The sequence below is a fragment of the Xiphias gladius genome, chromosome 20, assembly GCF_016859285.1.
Source record: "Xiphias gladius isolate SHS-SW01 ecotype Sanya breed wild chromosome 20, ASM1685928v1, whole genome shotgun sequence".
NCBI classification, from domain to species: Eukaryota; Metazoa; Chordata; class Actinopteri; order Istiophoriformes; family Xiphiidae; genus Xiphias; species Xiphias gladius.
In genome coordinates this window covers 2,434,241-2,445,606 of record NC_053419.1, presented here as the reverse complement: position 1 = coordinate 2,445,606, position 11,366 = coordinate 2,434,241, and the positions used below count along the sequence as shown (strand labels likewise).

Sequence of the window (11,366 nt, the reverse complement as noted above, 5' to 3'; positions counted from 1 at the left end):
TTATATTACTAATACAATGCAGGAAAGTAAGTTGATTTCTCATATACTATCTGCAAAAACAGTACACTCTAGTAACTAGCATAGAATACATTCTGTATATAATACGTAAGTATTATAGTAGAGGAACACAGCTATTTTAATCCCTGTCTATTTGGATCATATTCTTCCTCCACCTGAATGACAATCCCCTCTACTTTTTCACTGTTTTGATGTTCAATGTATCTTTCATTTTTTATCTGTTATTTTTATGCACTGTATCTCTTTCATGAGCCCACAAAGACCTGACAATGCATTTTCATTTATATGCTGCACATATAAACATGTACAATATTCTCATAGTTTTACATGTGCTGGTTGGTTTGCTCCTTTACCTACAAGGAACATTCTGTGTGTTCAGTACACGAATGAACAGAATGGAAAAAAACCTCATGCTGAATTTCCAGCGTCACTGGCGAAAACACAGTTGTTTGCACTAAAGCTCCCCTCACTGGTGACCAAAGGCACTGACATTCAGCAGACAGTTTAGCCATGATGTCTAGTATGTCACTTACTGGTTGAGAGCTTACTGAAATATTTCAAAAATTGCAGACACAATCATGACCGTAAGCTTGTGATGCAGATAGGCTTGTTGAGGTCTTAACCGTTTGAAAGAGGGGTTACATGTACTTACTGGACTAAATGAAGCCAGGAACAGACTGAACAAAATTAGAATCCATGACTGAACTGAAGCCTTAGTGCCACTCAGACGAAAGGGCTTGTTGGATTGTCTATCGGCATCAAATAACCCACAGATAACAGCACATCTACACATAGTGGCTTTTAGAAATATATGACTCTAACTACACAGTTAGTTAGACAAAAGAATGGCAACTCAAGGTCTACATGCTAGCTTTTTCTGGAGTTTTCAATTGCATCTCCTAGTTTTCATCAGTAGATGGATTTCGCTCGGTTGTCATGGAAACGCAGTCTCTGACCGCAAATCATTGAGTTGAATGAAATGTGTGTGTTCGGTTAGGCGATTCATAATTTACATCTTTACTCTATAGTGGTTAAAGCATGTTCACTGTCTCAGCCTACAGCGCAGGTGTGAACATAGTTGTACCATAAAGTGAGGAGCCAAAGCAGTCTGTCCACTCACAGAGGGAGCAAACGGTGATTATCTCGACTGACAGCACACGTCAAGGTCTGGGATACAGCAGACGGCGAACCAAGAGTTAGTTCTCCCAGTCAGCACGTTGGATGCAGGAGAAACGGGCAGATGGGCAGGTGTAAAAAACCGAGCACCTCTGACCGGGGTCAAGACGGTCCCCTCTCATTTCCAGTTTCACCCTGCGCATGTGTTTCTGATGCCCACCAGCCTTTGAACCTGGTAGTTAACCAGGCCTGCACATCCACTGCTACTATGTGAAATCTAATTTCCAGATGACATCGTTTTCACGTTATAGTGGAGGATTTACTCTTGGGATACATTGGCATTAGTAAAGACTAATAAAATATGAATAATCGATAAGGATAAAGCGCCACGGTGGATGCACATGTACAGAAATCGTCATGGCATCAACGTGGCGACCACGGTAACGCCGCAGACGGGATGGAAGCTGATCATCGTTAGCGCTATACTGCACTGCCCCCCTGTGGTTCGTTTGCCGCACTGCAGCTGGAGTGTCAGAATCCCCATCACGCAGCTGCGCCTCTTTGTAATGCCAGTGTCGGCAATAGCGCACAGAACGAGTTCAAGCGAGCATTGAGGTCACTTCAACGTCCCTCTCACACACTCATTCAAACCTAACAGCTGCTTGGAACAACCACAGACTCGCATACTGCCGGGGGAGGGGACAATGACCTGAAAACAGGGACGTTAACTGTCTTCAACAGAGGAGGTCTGATGATTACACATGGAAATAGGTCCATTTCAAGATGGAATGACGGTTGAATGACAGGTTGGAAATGATTGTCTATTGTAGAAGGAAGAATAGTAGTATTGATGCAGGAAGACCCACGGCAGAAAATATAGATTCTTGTGCCTTTTTGTTTTTGTATATGTGTTATAATGTGAATGTTTTCTCACATGGGTTTATTTCTTGTAAGGTAAATGTACTTTATATTGTCAGTTAGGTCTCAAGGTTTTACCAGGTGGAGCTGTTAACTAGGGAGCTTTTACAGGGGACACAGAGAATCCGGTAGTGAGGATAGAAAGGCTACTTTTGCTGGAGCTGATGCTGATGCTCTGGTTGCTCATAAAGCTGCAAAGTTCACACTGAGAATGGACTGTCAGACAATTCTTTTTTTCCTTTTTACACTTTATAACAACATTTATATGGAAGTTGCATTTTCTAAAACACAAGTGTCGTGTAACTAACCAACTAATCATAAAGTGTCAGTGTAGTATCAGTTAACAAATAGTGTCTGTGCAGGGCTGGCGCTGCCACTGGGGGCACTGAGACCATGTGCTCTACAGTTTTTTCTGTGAATTTCTTTTTACCAGCCTGAGGGGAGTTTTACACTCTAGGGCTACTTTCCTTGCAAGGTGCGCACAGATGGGAAAGCATTCCTGAAGGGTGGAAACTCCAGCAACACTTTAAGTTCTCCAACAATTAAGAACTCCATTGTCGGGCCAAAAGGGTTTCGGCTTGTGGCCATCGTTGGGGTGATCAGGTTCTTTGCTAAGGGTTGTAAAATGACAAATGATGATGAGCTCAAAGCGCTTTGAATTGAATTGAAAAGTGACACATATCTATCTAATTGTATCTAATTGATTGGTTCATTCATTCGCTACTACTTGTCAGTGAAATGCTCATGTATTTATTTTGCTATCTCCCTACCAGTATGATTCCTGGCTTTGTGGAGAAGGCTTTGAAACAGAATTTAGAGCTTCGTATTTACAGAAATTATAATCTAAGAGTTGAATAAGTGAAATATAAAATTCAGACCTTTCTTTTTTACATTTTTTTTATAGAGACTCTCCTTTCGGTAGGATAATTCTTGGGGGCATAGGTGGGGTGGCCATGCATCAGAGGGACCTGCACTCATACATAGGGCCATAGCCAGGATTTTAGAAATATGTAGGTCATGAGTTTTAATTCAGCAACAGTGAGGTGACGCTCTCTCCCCCGAACTACCAATCATTCCCTTGACTGAAAATATTGAAATCATTCTTGAAACTGCAAAGAAAGCTGTAGATCCTTATGTTTGTTAACAGGTACTATCTGTGGATAAAACCATACAGATGAATAAAACAATAACAGTAATTCTAAGTTGTCCGGCCACTAAGTATGAGAGGTGTAAAAATGGCTGGGGGAGGTGGGTGGGCTTGAGCCAATCCCAGCTGACACTGGGCGAGAGACAGGGTGGCCCCTGGAGGGGTCGGCAGTCTGTCACCGGGCTGACACTACGAGACAGGCAACCACTCGCAACAACCGTCCACACCTACAGGCAGCTTATGGTCGCGAGTTAACCTGCATGTCTTTTGGACTTGGGGAGGAAGTAAGAGTACCGGGAGGAAACCCACGCAGGCACAGGGAGAATACGCAAAATCCACGCAGGTACCCAGAGCTTTATGGCTAACCACTGCCACCCAGAAATTTAACAAGCTAAATGAATAAACTAAACTGTGTTTACTTAAAAGTTTAAATTCAAAGGACCAAGACATTGTTTGGTATGTTTAAATCATTTGCTACAAATCATCTGTTTTCCAAAGTATATCAGTATTTTCATTTTCAGTGGGTTTCAGAATGCCTTTCCATTCATCTCCACGGTCCCAGTGTGCTAGGGCAGATTTGTCAAGGAAGTCTGCATTTACAACTGCATTGAAACTAAAATCAAAAGTGAAATAAATAAACGAACAAGTGATTGGCCCTGTATTCCAGAGAGCTTTGAAAGAGAATTTTAATAATTGGTAAATTTAAGTACGAACACTTATGAAGTATAATCCCTGCTTCTTTGTTTGTTTTATGTCATTTTTAAATGTACATTTACCTCAATAGACATGAATATAAACTTTATAAGCCCCATTTTTTTCACGTTTTCATAATTAAATTGTGTGTGTGATCTTGATACGATCAGTGTGTGTGAAGAGATGATCAGCTGTGGCCAGTAGGGGTGCTATTGTCACCGCTTCGCCCATGAAGCCAAATAAGGAAATGACGTCCTCCATGAGGAGCTATGGTCTCAAATAGGAAACTGGAGCACAGACACCGGGACCGGGTATATGAGAGGTAGAGGGGGGGTGTCGGAGCTGGTGCTGACACAACACGAGGTTGGTGTTATTTTAAAGAATCACTTTTATCAAGTTTAGAAAATACCAGAGTTACTAGTCTTGCACAGGACACCGGGCTCTCGGTGGCTAACTAGCTGGTTTGGCTAAAAGTACACTGTCTTATGCCACACGTGCAGGGCCTTATTAGTATCACTGACACTGTAATGAACACATTTATGGAAATGAATTTATAAACTACGTTGTCATCAGTCGAAACAGCAATGATGTGTAAAGTTAAATCTGATAATAAAAATGTGTTATTTACTAGCTAGTGCTCAAATTAGCCAAATGACTCATATTTCCAAGGTTCGGCTGAATTTACAACTGTTCCCCTAAACTTTTAATTTTATGCATGAAGTGGTCGTGAGGCAGCTATAGCCACCTTATTACTATCGGTGTGTTTACATTTTTTTTTGTAACTGCGTGTATAACACATTTAATAGCTTCTGTGAGCCTATGAGCGTCATATTCATTCTATTGTGTATGTTTAGGGCACCTGCATTTGTGTTATTTCATCACTACAAAATGGGCTGGAGTGTTGTATTGAAAAGTCTCTCAGTTGAGTGATCTTTAACAGGGACTTCCTAGTCAAGTGGGTTAATAACACCTCTGTACCACGCCAATTAACTGTGTGTATGAAATTATGAAATGGTAATTATAAAGCAAGCTGGTATGGCCTGCTTTTTAAAGTGTGTTTCAATCCTCAGTCTCATTCATTCTGACTGTATTGTCTGTGATGTTGGTCAGAGCCTCACAGCAAATGCATGCCCTCTGCCCTGGTCACAAGATGTGCGCTGACAGCTGAACTGCTGCCCAGCGTAGCCAGATTTGGCTGCCACAGGATTGTGTGTGTGTGTGTGTGTGTGTGTGTGTGTGTGTGTGTGTGTGTGTGTGTGTGTGTGTGTTCATCTTACATTCTGAGCATGTGATTGACCTCCAATGCACTAAAAACATTATTGAAGTGTGGAGTTTAATATAAACATCCTTTTTTAAACACAGCCTGTACAGAGCTGAATGCATATTGATGGCTGCCCTTCAGTTACAAAGTTGAATGGATCTTGCAGAATTGGTGGATTACAGATCACATGAAACAATAAGTAGCCTAGTAACTACAGAGACGTCACAGAATTCATTTGCAGCATAACTTGCGATGTGAATAATTAAATGACTTCCAGTGGAGTCTGCTGTTAGTCAACAATAGCAAAACATCTAGGTATGTCTCAGTTAAAACTTACGAACACACAATGCATTGCACTGGGAAAAGGTGGTCTGGTCTGACAAATCCTGGTTCCAACTGCACCACCATGATGTCAGATATATATATCTTAACATTCAAACAGACCAGGGCTTCTCCTCATACGATTAAACATAACTTTTGTTTGTTTATGAGAAAACTCCACAGAGCACCTTTGAGAGTGTTTTGGTGGTCATTATAGTGTATATACCTAAAAATGCTAATAAAAATCTAAACTGAAACATGTAAATGTTGGTTCTTCCTGCTGGTTCTAGAGCCATTTAATATAATAAAATTAATAGTTCTTAATCTATTTATTTTTCTGTCTTAAGCAACTATACCTTTGGGAAACACCCCTTAAGCTTAAGCTTAAGATGATACATAAGATGGATTCTTTACTATCATCCTAGCCTGAAGATGCTTTCGGAAAACAGGACCCCGGCTCATCCATTCATGGACATGATGTGCCTCCGAGAGTATTATGCTCCCAGTCATAGTACGAGAATCATCCTTGAGTTGTTCGAAAACATTCTGGTGTTGTTATGTTTATGAATTGACCACCACAGTAGCCCGAGATCAGCCTTACTGAACACCCTTGGGATGTACTGGGATGCAGGATCCATAGAAAGGACTGTCCTATCAACCACTGGCAGGTTGGCCTTAATGACATGTTGATATTTGACATATGATATACTGATATGATGATATATGACAGCTCCTATTGGGGACAGAGGTGATGCATACTGAGCAAGGCTTCTGTAATTCTGGTCATTGAGTGTAAAACTTCACATCGTTCACACTTTGAGTACGAATACGTGGAAAATCAGACTTCAAATTAATATAAAAACTATTGAAAAATCATGATTGGAATTAGTCTTGTCTTTTCATCATCAAAGCAGTGATGCTTGTAATGCTGTACAGATTTTAAAGCCCCTTGAGGCAAATTTGTGATTTGGGCTATTGGGCTATAAAAATAACATTTGACTTGATTATTAGTTTGTGCACATCTTTCTTTGACCAAACCATGCTATCTGTGGACTATGACAGGATGGGTGACATAGCACAAGATGAGGCGAACTTCTACTCCCATGCTGAGGACTACTGGAAGGAGGTTTCCCCCACAGTGGACGGCATGCTGGGAGGTTACGGCAGCATCTCCAGTATTGATATCAATGGATCCAAGGCATTCCTGCACAAGTTCCTCGGTGTAAGAAACTCTTTGAAGATGTTATCCTGGTTTAACGATGAGCGCATTGAATCAAAAGAGTATATGTCTCTCTGTCATGTTTTATTTTACTGTATAACTCACTAATGACCATTTCCACTTCATTTTTACGTGGATGTTAACAAGCCTACAGTGTGCTAAGTAGGAGGCAAAACACCTTTTATGGTCTTTTTCTGCATAGTAACCTAGAAAAAGAAGAGTGCATCATCTGTTCCTGACCTGCCTGAAGATGTAGTGATCTTTATTAAGGTTTGATGTAGATATGTGGACACAAGTCACATGACTTGGACACAAACCAAAGTGGAGCTCTGAATCTGTTGACTTAATCAGAAAATAAAAAGTCTTCCAACTCAACTTGAACTTTTTTGACTTTTTAATTAAGTGTTTAACTGTACAGAGAGACAACAAATGAAACCTTAGACTATTACGTAAGACTCTGCCGTGGTCAACAAAAAATAGACCATATGCAAAACATTCAACTCAGAAATTACAAGTAATTTTAATTTTGTCACAGGCACACCTGATCATTATAATTAAAAAATGTTACAAAGTTTATTTGAGGTTCAGGTTCACGTTTATTGTCCTTTCCACACGTGTTTGACATACATACAGAGAAATGAAATGTTATCGCTCACGGAACTCAGTGCAGATTAGAACAGACATACAAACACTGCACGGTCTTAATGGTAAGAGTGAGCACTCTTACATTAGCAGCAACAACTTGCACCCAATCAAGGTCCAGTGTATTTTCTCCTCTTGTAGCAAACTTGGCATGTTCGTGAAGATTTTGCAACACACTCTTTAAGTTTGCATGATTCAAGTTACGATCGGGGTGATGCTGCTGTCCACCGCTCACAGTTAGACTGCTAAAATCATGAGCGGGGAACTGCCTTGGAAGTAATCAGTACATTTACTATGCTAATTGTTAGCCTGTTAAAAATGTAAAAATGGCATTACATTTGGTGAAGGGCTTTGAATCGAGAATTCATTGCCAATACTTGTGAGTTGCAGAACAATGATGCATAGAACATTCATAAATATTTAATAAAGACATGTAGTCTAGTTCTCTGCCACTGAAATAGCATTACCTTTTACTCTTATTCAAAATACCTTCAAAATAATATTTATATCCAGTAAGTGTGCAAATACCTTGGATTACATACATCTTACAATGTAGAATTTTTTATTTTATTTTTTATATATTTTTATTTTACTTCATGTCCGTTTGCAAAACTGGCAGCCGCCTCCTGCAATCATGGATAGGAGGGTATAGGTGCAGTAGATGAATGGTTATACATTTGCCATATGATATACTCTATACTATTACTGGAAAAATCTTCAAATTATATGGAAATATTGATTTCAGCCATGTTGCCCAGCCCCAATTTAAAGAGCTCATTTTAATTGTATTGAACAAAATAAACATTTTTAGTAACAGTAATACTTTTGTTCAGTTTTTTTTGTCTTCTGTTTCAAGGCCTTGTCACCAGACAGAAGCAGCTTGTGCCACAGCTTTTTTTATTCACTAGTGTGCTCTTGTGTGTTTTGCCATTGAAGGACGGGGAGGGGAAGACGGGTACGGGCTGTGCTCTGGACTGTGGAGCAGGCATCGGGAGGATCACCAAGCGTTTGCTGCTGCCTCTGTTCAGCACTGTGGACCTGGTTGACGTGACACAGGAATTCTTGGACAAAGCCAAGCCTTACCTGGGAGAGGAGGGCAAGAGAGTGGGGAACTACTTCTGCAGCGGCCTGCAAGACTTTGTACCGGAGAGTGAACGCTATGATGTCATCTGGATCCAGTGGGTCATTGGTGAGTCTGCCTCGTTGGTTGCTGTGAGGTCAAAGGTCTGAGGGATGACCCAAAGTCCTCGATCAGAGTACACAAGTATCCATGCAGCATCCTCTCTGGGCTTGCTCAAACATAGTCTGAGCGTTGCTGCTGCATCAGTAGAGTCATGGCAGCTTGGTAGTTAAGTTAGTCAGTGCTATATGGTCAAAGAATACAATTTATTTTCCCCTTTACTGTCTTTTTTCTCTCAGGCCACCTGACAGACGACCACCTGGTGGAGTTCTTGCGACGCTGCCAGAGAGCCCTGCGGCCCAACGGCCTCATTATCATCAAGGACAATGTGTCGTATGAGGGCGTGGTTCCTGATGAGGTGGACAGCAGCGTCTGCCGCGATCTGGAAATAGTTCGCAGTCTGGTGGGCAGAGCGGGCCTTCGCATCGTCCATGAGGAGCAACAAATGAACTTCCCTAAGGAGATCTACCAAGTCCACACGCTGGCTCTGAGATAGAGGACTGTTCCCTCCATGTGACAGGAAGAAGGGCAGCCTTGTATACAAAGTTTTTCTAATGTGGAAATGGTGTTTCTCGAGTCAGCAATCAAATCGTAATCTGTTTGGAAGTGATCCGCAGTATGATGTGTTTGTGGAGCGTGTCTGTTGCTAACTGCAAACGTTAGTGCCCTGCCCAGTGCTTATTTCAGAGTAATCTTTTCTGGGATTCCAGGTCAAATTACACCTCTTTCTTGTGAATAGTCACTCCATCTCCCATTCAAGTTGAACATATTTGAGTATGTTTTTCCCCTTATTGTGTGATCTCCAGCAAGCTTACAGGTCAGAGGTCACGTTGGTCCAACTATGGCTGTGTGGATTTACTGTAGTGTTGTTTCATCAACATACAACAAACTGCAGCATCACTCTTACAGACTGTTTAGAGTTTATTCAACATTTATTAATACCCACAGTGGAACTATGACATTGCATCCTTTACAGGAGGAGTGCAAGAGGAGAGCTGAGTGCAGGGCACTTTCATTGAATAGAAGACTAATGTGACTGTACCCTTACCCCATTGTCAACGGGGTGTGGAGTCTGTTGCGTTGATGTCTAGTTCGACTCTCTACTCTAAGTATTTGAGAAGGGGAACATCTTTAAGCAGTCTGTTCTGTGGCAGACAAATTTACAATATTAAAAGTTGTTTTGCGTTTGCATTTTTGATGTAATGCATAATGAAAACACACTTGCAGCTTGTTTATTATCAGTGTGGTAACAAATACTGATTTAATTACTATAATACCACATGCTGTCTCATCGTTCTGTTCTGACTGCATTTCCTTAATAGTGTATGTTAGCAGAAGGAAAACCGTAGTAGAGCTTATGAGATGCGTGACACTCTAGTCATGAATCCAGCATTGGCACACCAGCTAGAATGTTGGTGGAGCAACGACACAGTCGCATCCAGTGGACACTGGGAGTTAGAGTGATAGTAGCAGTGAATGGGGGAGTAAGTGGACTTTTACCTCAGGGAAGCTCAACGATAAAGGAAACAAACAATGAAATTGAGACAGTGTAGTGCGTTTTCCTTTTCTCCAGTTCTCAAATTCCACTGTCTGACAATATCATATTCATAGTCTATATCTGTTTTGTTCTGGGAAACCCAGGAAGCTTTATTTTATGCCTGCACTGGTTTGTCAAATGGACATATTTTAAATTATTTTACATCATCTTATCTTAACATTGCCTCAAATTTAGTCTGGTATTCCACAACAGGAGTTGGAAAAGATTGAGATACCTGTGGATCTAGCAGAGAATTTGAAACAGCCAGGTTCAGACAGACATGTTTTTGGTAACGTAATTACAGACTTCATCTTCCTATTGGCAGCTACAGACTTTCACACTTTTTAGACAAGTAGCTATAGTGTGAGGGCTTTAGACAAAATTTTAGACCCAGTCTGACACCTATTTTACGTGAAATTTCACATTAACCGTAAATTGATCCTCATTGGATTGTTTTTCATTTTAAGTAAGACAGTACTGAATTCTCACAGCAGTCTGGTGTAGTTTACAGATTAATAGTTAATTATGACATTATTTATACAAATAGTCACAATTATATCTCACACATTGTTTGCTGCTGCACCTCTGGTCCATTACACTGTGTGTGTCAACTGGTTACGTTTACAGCTACCTTTAGGTAATGCATTTTCCTTTGTTATGTAGTATATTTTACATTTTCATTTTCTACTAGGCAGTCTGGCATTTGTAAACCAGTGACACACAAACAGACTGTGTCTATCATGCTTAGTAAGTGCAATAAATACTTAGTTGCAAATATAAGCCTTGGTCCCTAAGGTCCAATCAGAACACAACAATAGAGTGCAGTACTTAATTAATTTCTCTAATGGCATCATTAATGCAAACTGACTTGGTAAACCCCACTGGAACTGGACCCTCTATGGGAAGAGATGATTTTTGATTTTACTTTAAACTTAAAAGTGTAACTATGTAACTTTAGGAAGAAGAGATAACAATCTTCCCTTTACATGAGATGTTGATTTTATAAGCAATAAAACACACCTTTGCTCAATTCAGTTCGACCTTGAGTTTTGAAGCTACAGGATACTTGGTCTGGTATGATCAGTAGCTTCTGATCACACTGGTGGCTAATGTTAGCTAATGTTAGCAAACTTCAGACAGATATTGCTGTGTTCTGACATTACTGAGAATCTTCCCTGACTTTAGGACTTTTTGACAGTGTTACAATGTCAAATGTGATAAATGTGATAAATGTGATAAATTTGTGATCATAGTGGCAGCTGTTAAGCAAAGGTTAAATAATCTCATCTCAACAACTGCATCTTAATTGTGCAG

General features: G+C 40.5%; 1 protein-coding gene across 3 annotated transcripts; it reads left to right on the top strand.

The window, feature by feature from the left end:
* The first annotated feature begins 3,383 nt into the window (after positions 1–3,383).
* On the top strand, positions 3,384–11,168 carry ntmt1 (N-terminal Xaa-Pro-Lys N-methyltransferase 1). 3 transcript variants are annotated; one of them, XM_040158134.1, is made up of 6 exons: positions 3,459–3,542; positions 4,063–4,255; positions 5,822–5,985; positions 6,537–6,696; positions 8,272–8,524; positions 8,755–11,168. In XM_040158134.1, the coding sequence occupies exons 4-6, from the start codon at positions 6,538–6,540 to the stop codon at positions 9,009–9,011; spliced, it is 669 nt and encodes a 222-aa protein (XP_040014068.1). In that variant the 5' UTR covers positions 3,459–3,542; positions 4,063–4,255; positions 5,822–5,985; position 6,537; the 3' UTR covers positions 9,012–11,168. The 3 variants fall into 3 exon arrangements, with proteins under 3 accessions (XP_040014066.1, XP_040014068.1, XP_040014067.1); XM_040158133.1 differs by lacking the exon at positions 5,822–5,985 and having other exon boundaries at positions 8,755–11,166; XM_040158132.1 differs by lacking the exons at positions 4,063–4,255; positions 5,822–5,985 and having other exon boundaries at positions 3,384–3,542.
* The last annotated feature ends 198 nt before the right edge of the window (positions 11,169–11,366 follow it).

Excerpts from the sequence above, each read along its gene's own strand:
- ntmt1 (XM_040158132.1), top strand. The coding sequence starts at position 3,460 with ATGTCTTTTGGACTTGGGGAGGAAGTAAGAGTACCGGGAGGAAACCCA. Across the intron at positions 6,697-8,271 it reads TCCTGCACAAGTTCCTCGGT|GACGGGGAGGGGAAGACGGG; the intron begins GTAAGAAACTCT and ends TTGCCATTGAAG. Across the intron at positions 8,525-8,754 it reads CTGGATCCAGTGGGTCATTG|GCCACCTGACAGACGACCAC; the intron begins GTGAGTCTGCCT and ends TTTTTCTCTCAG.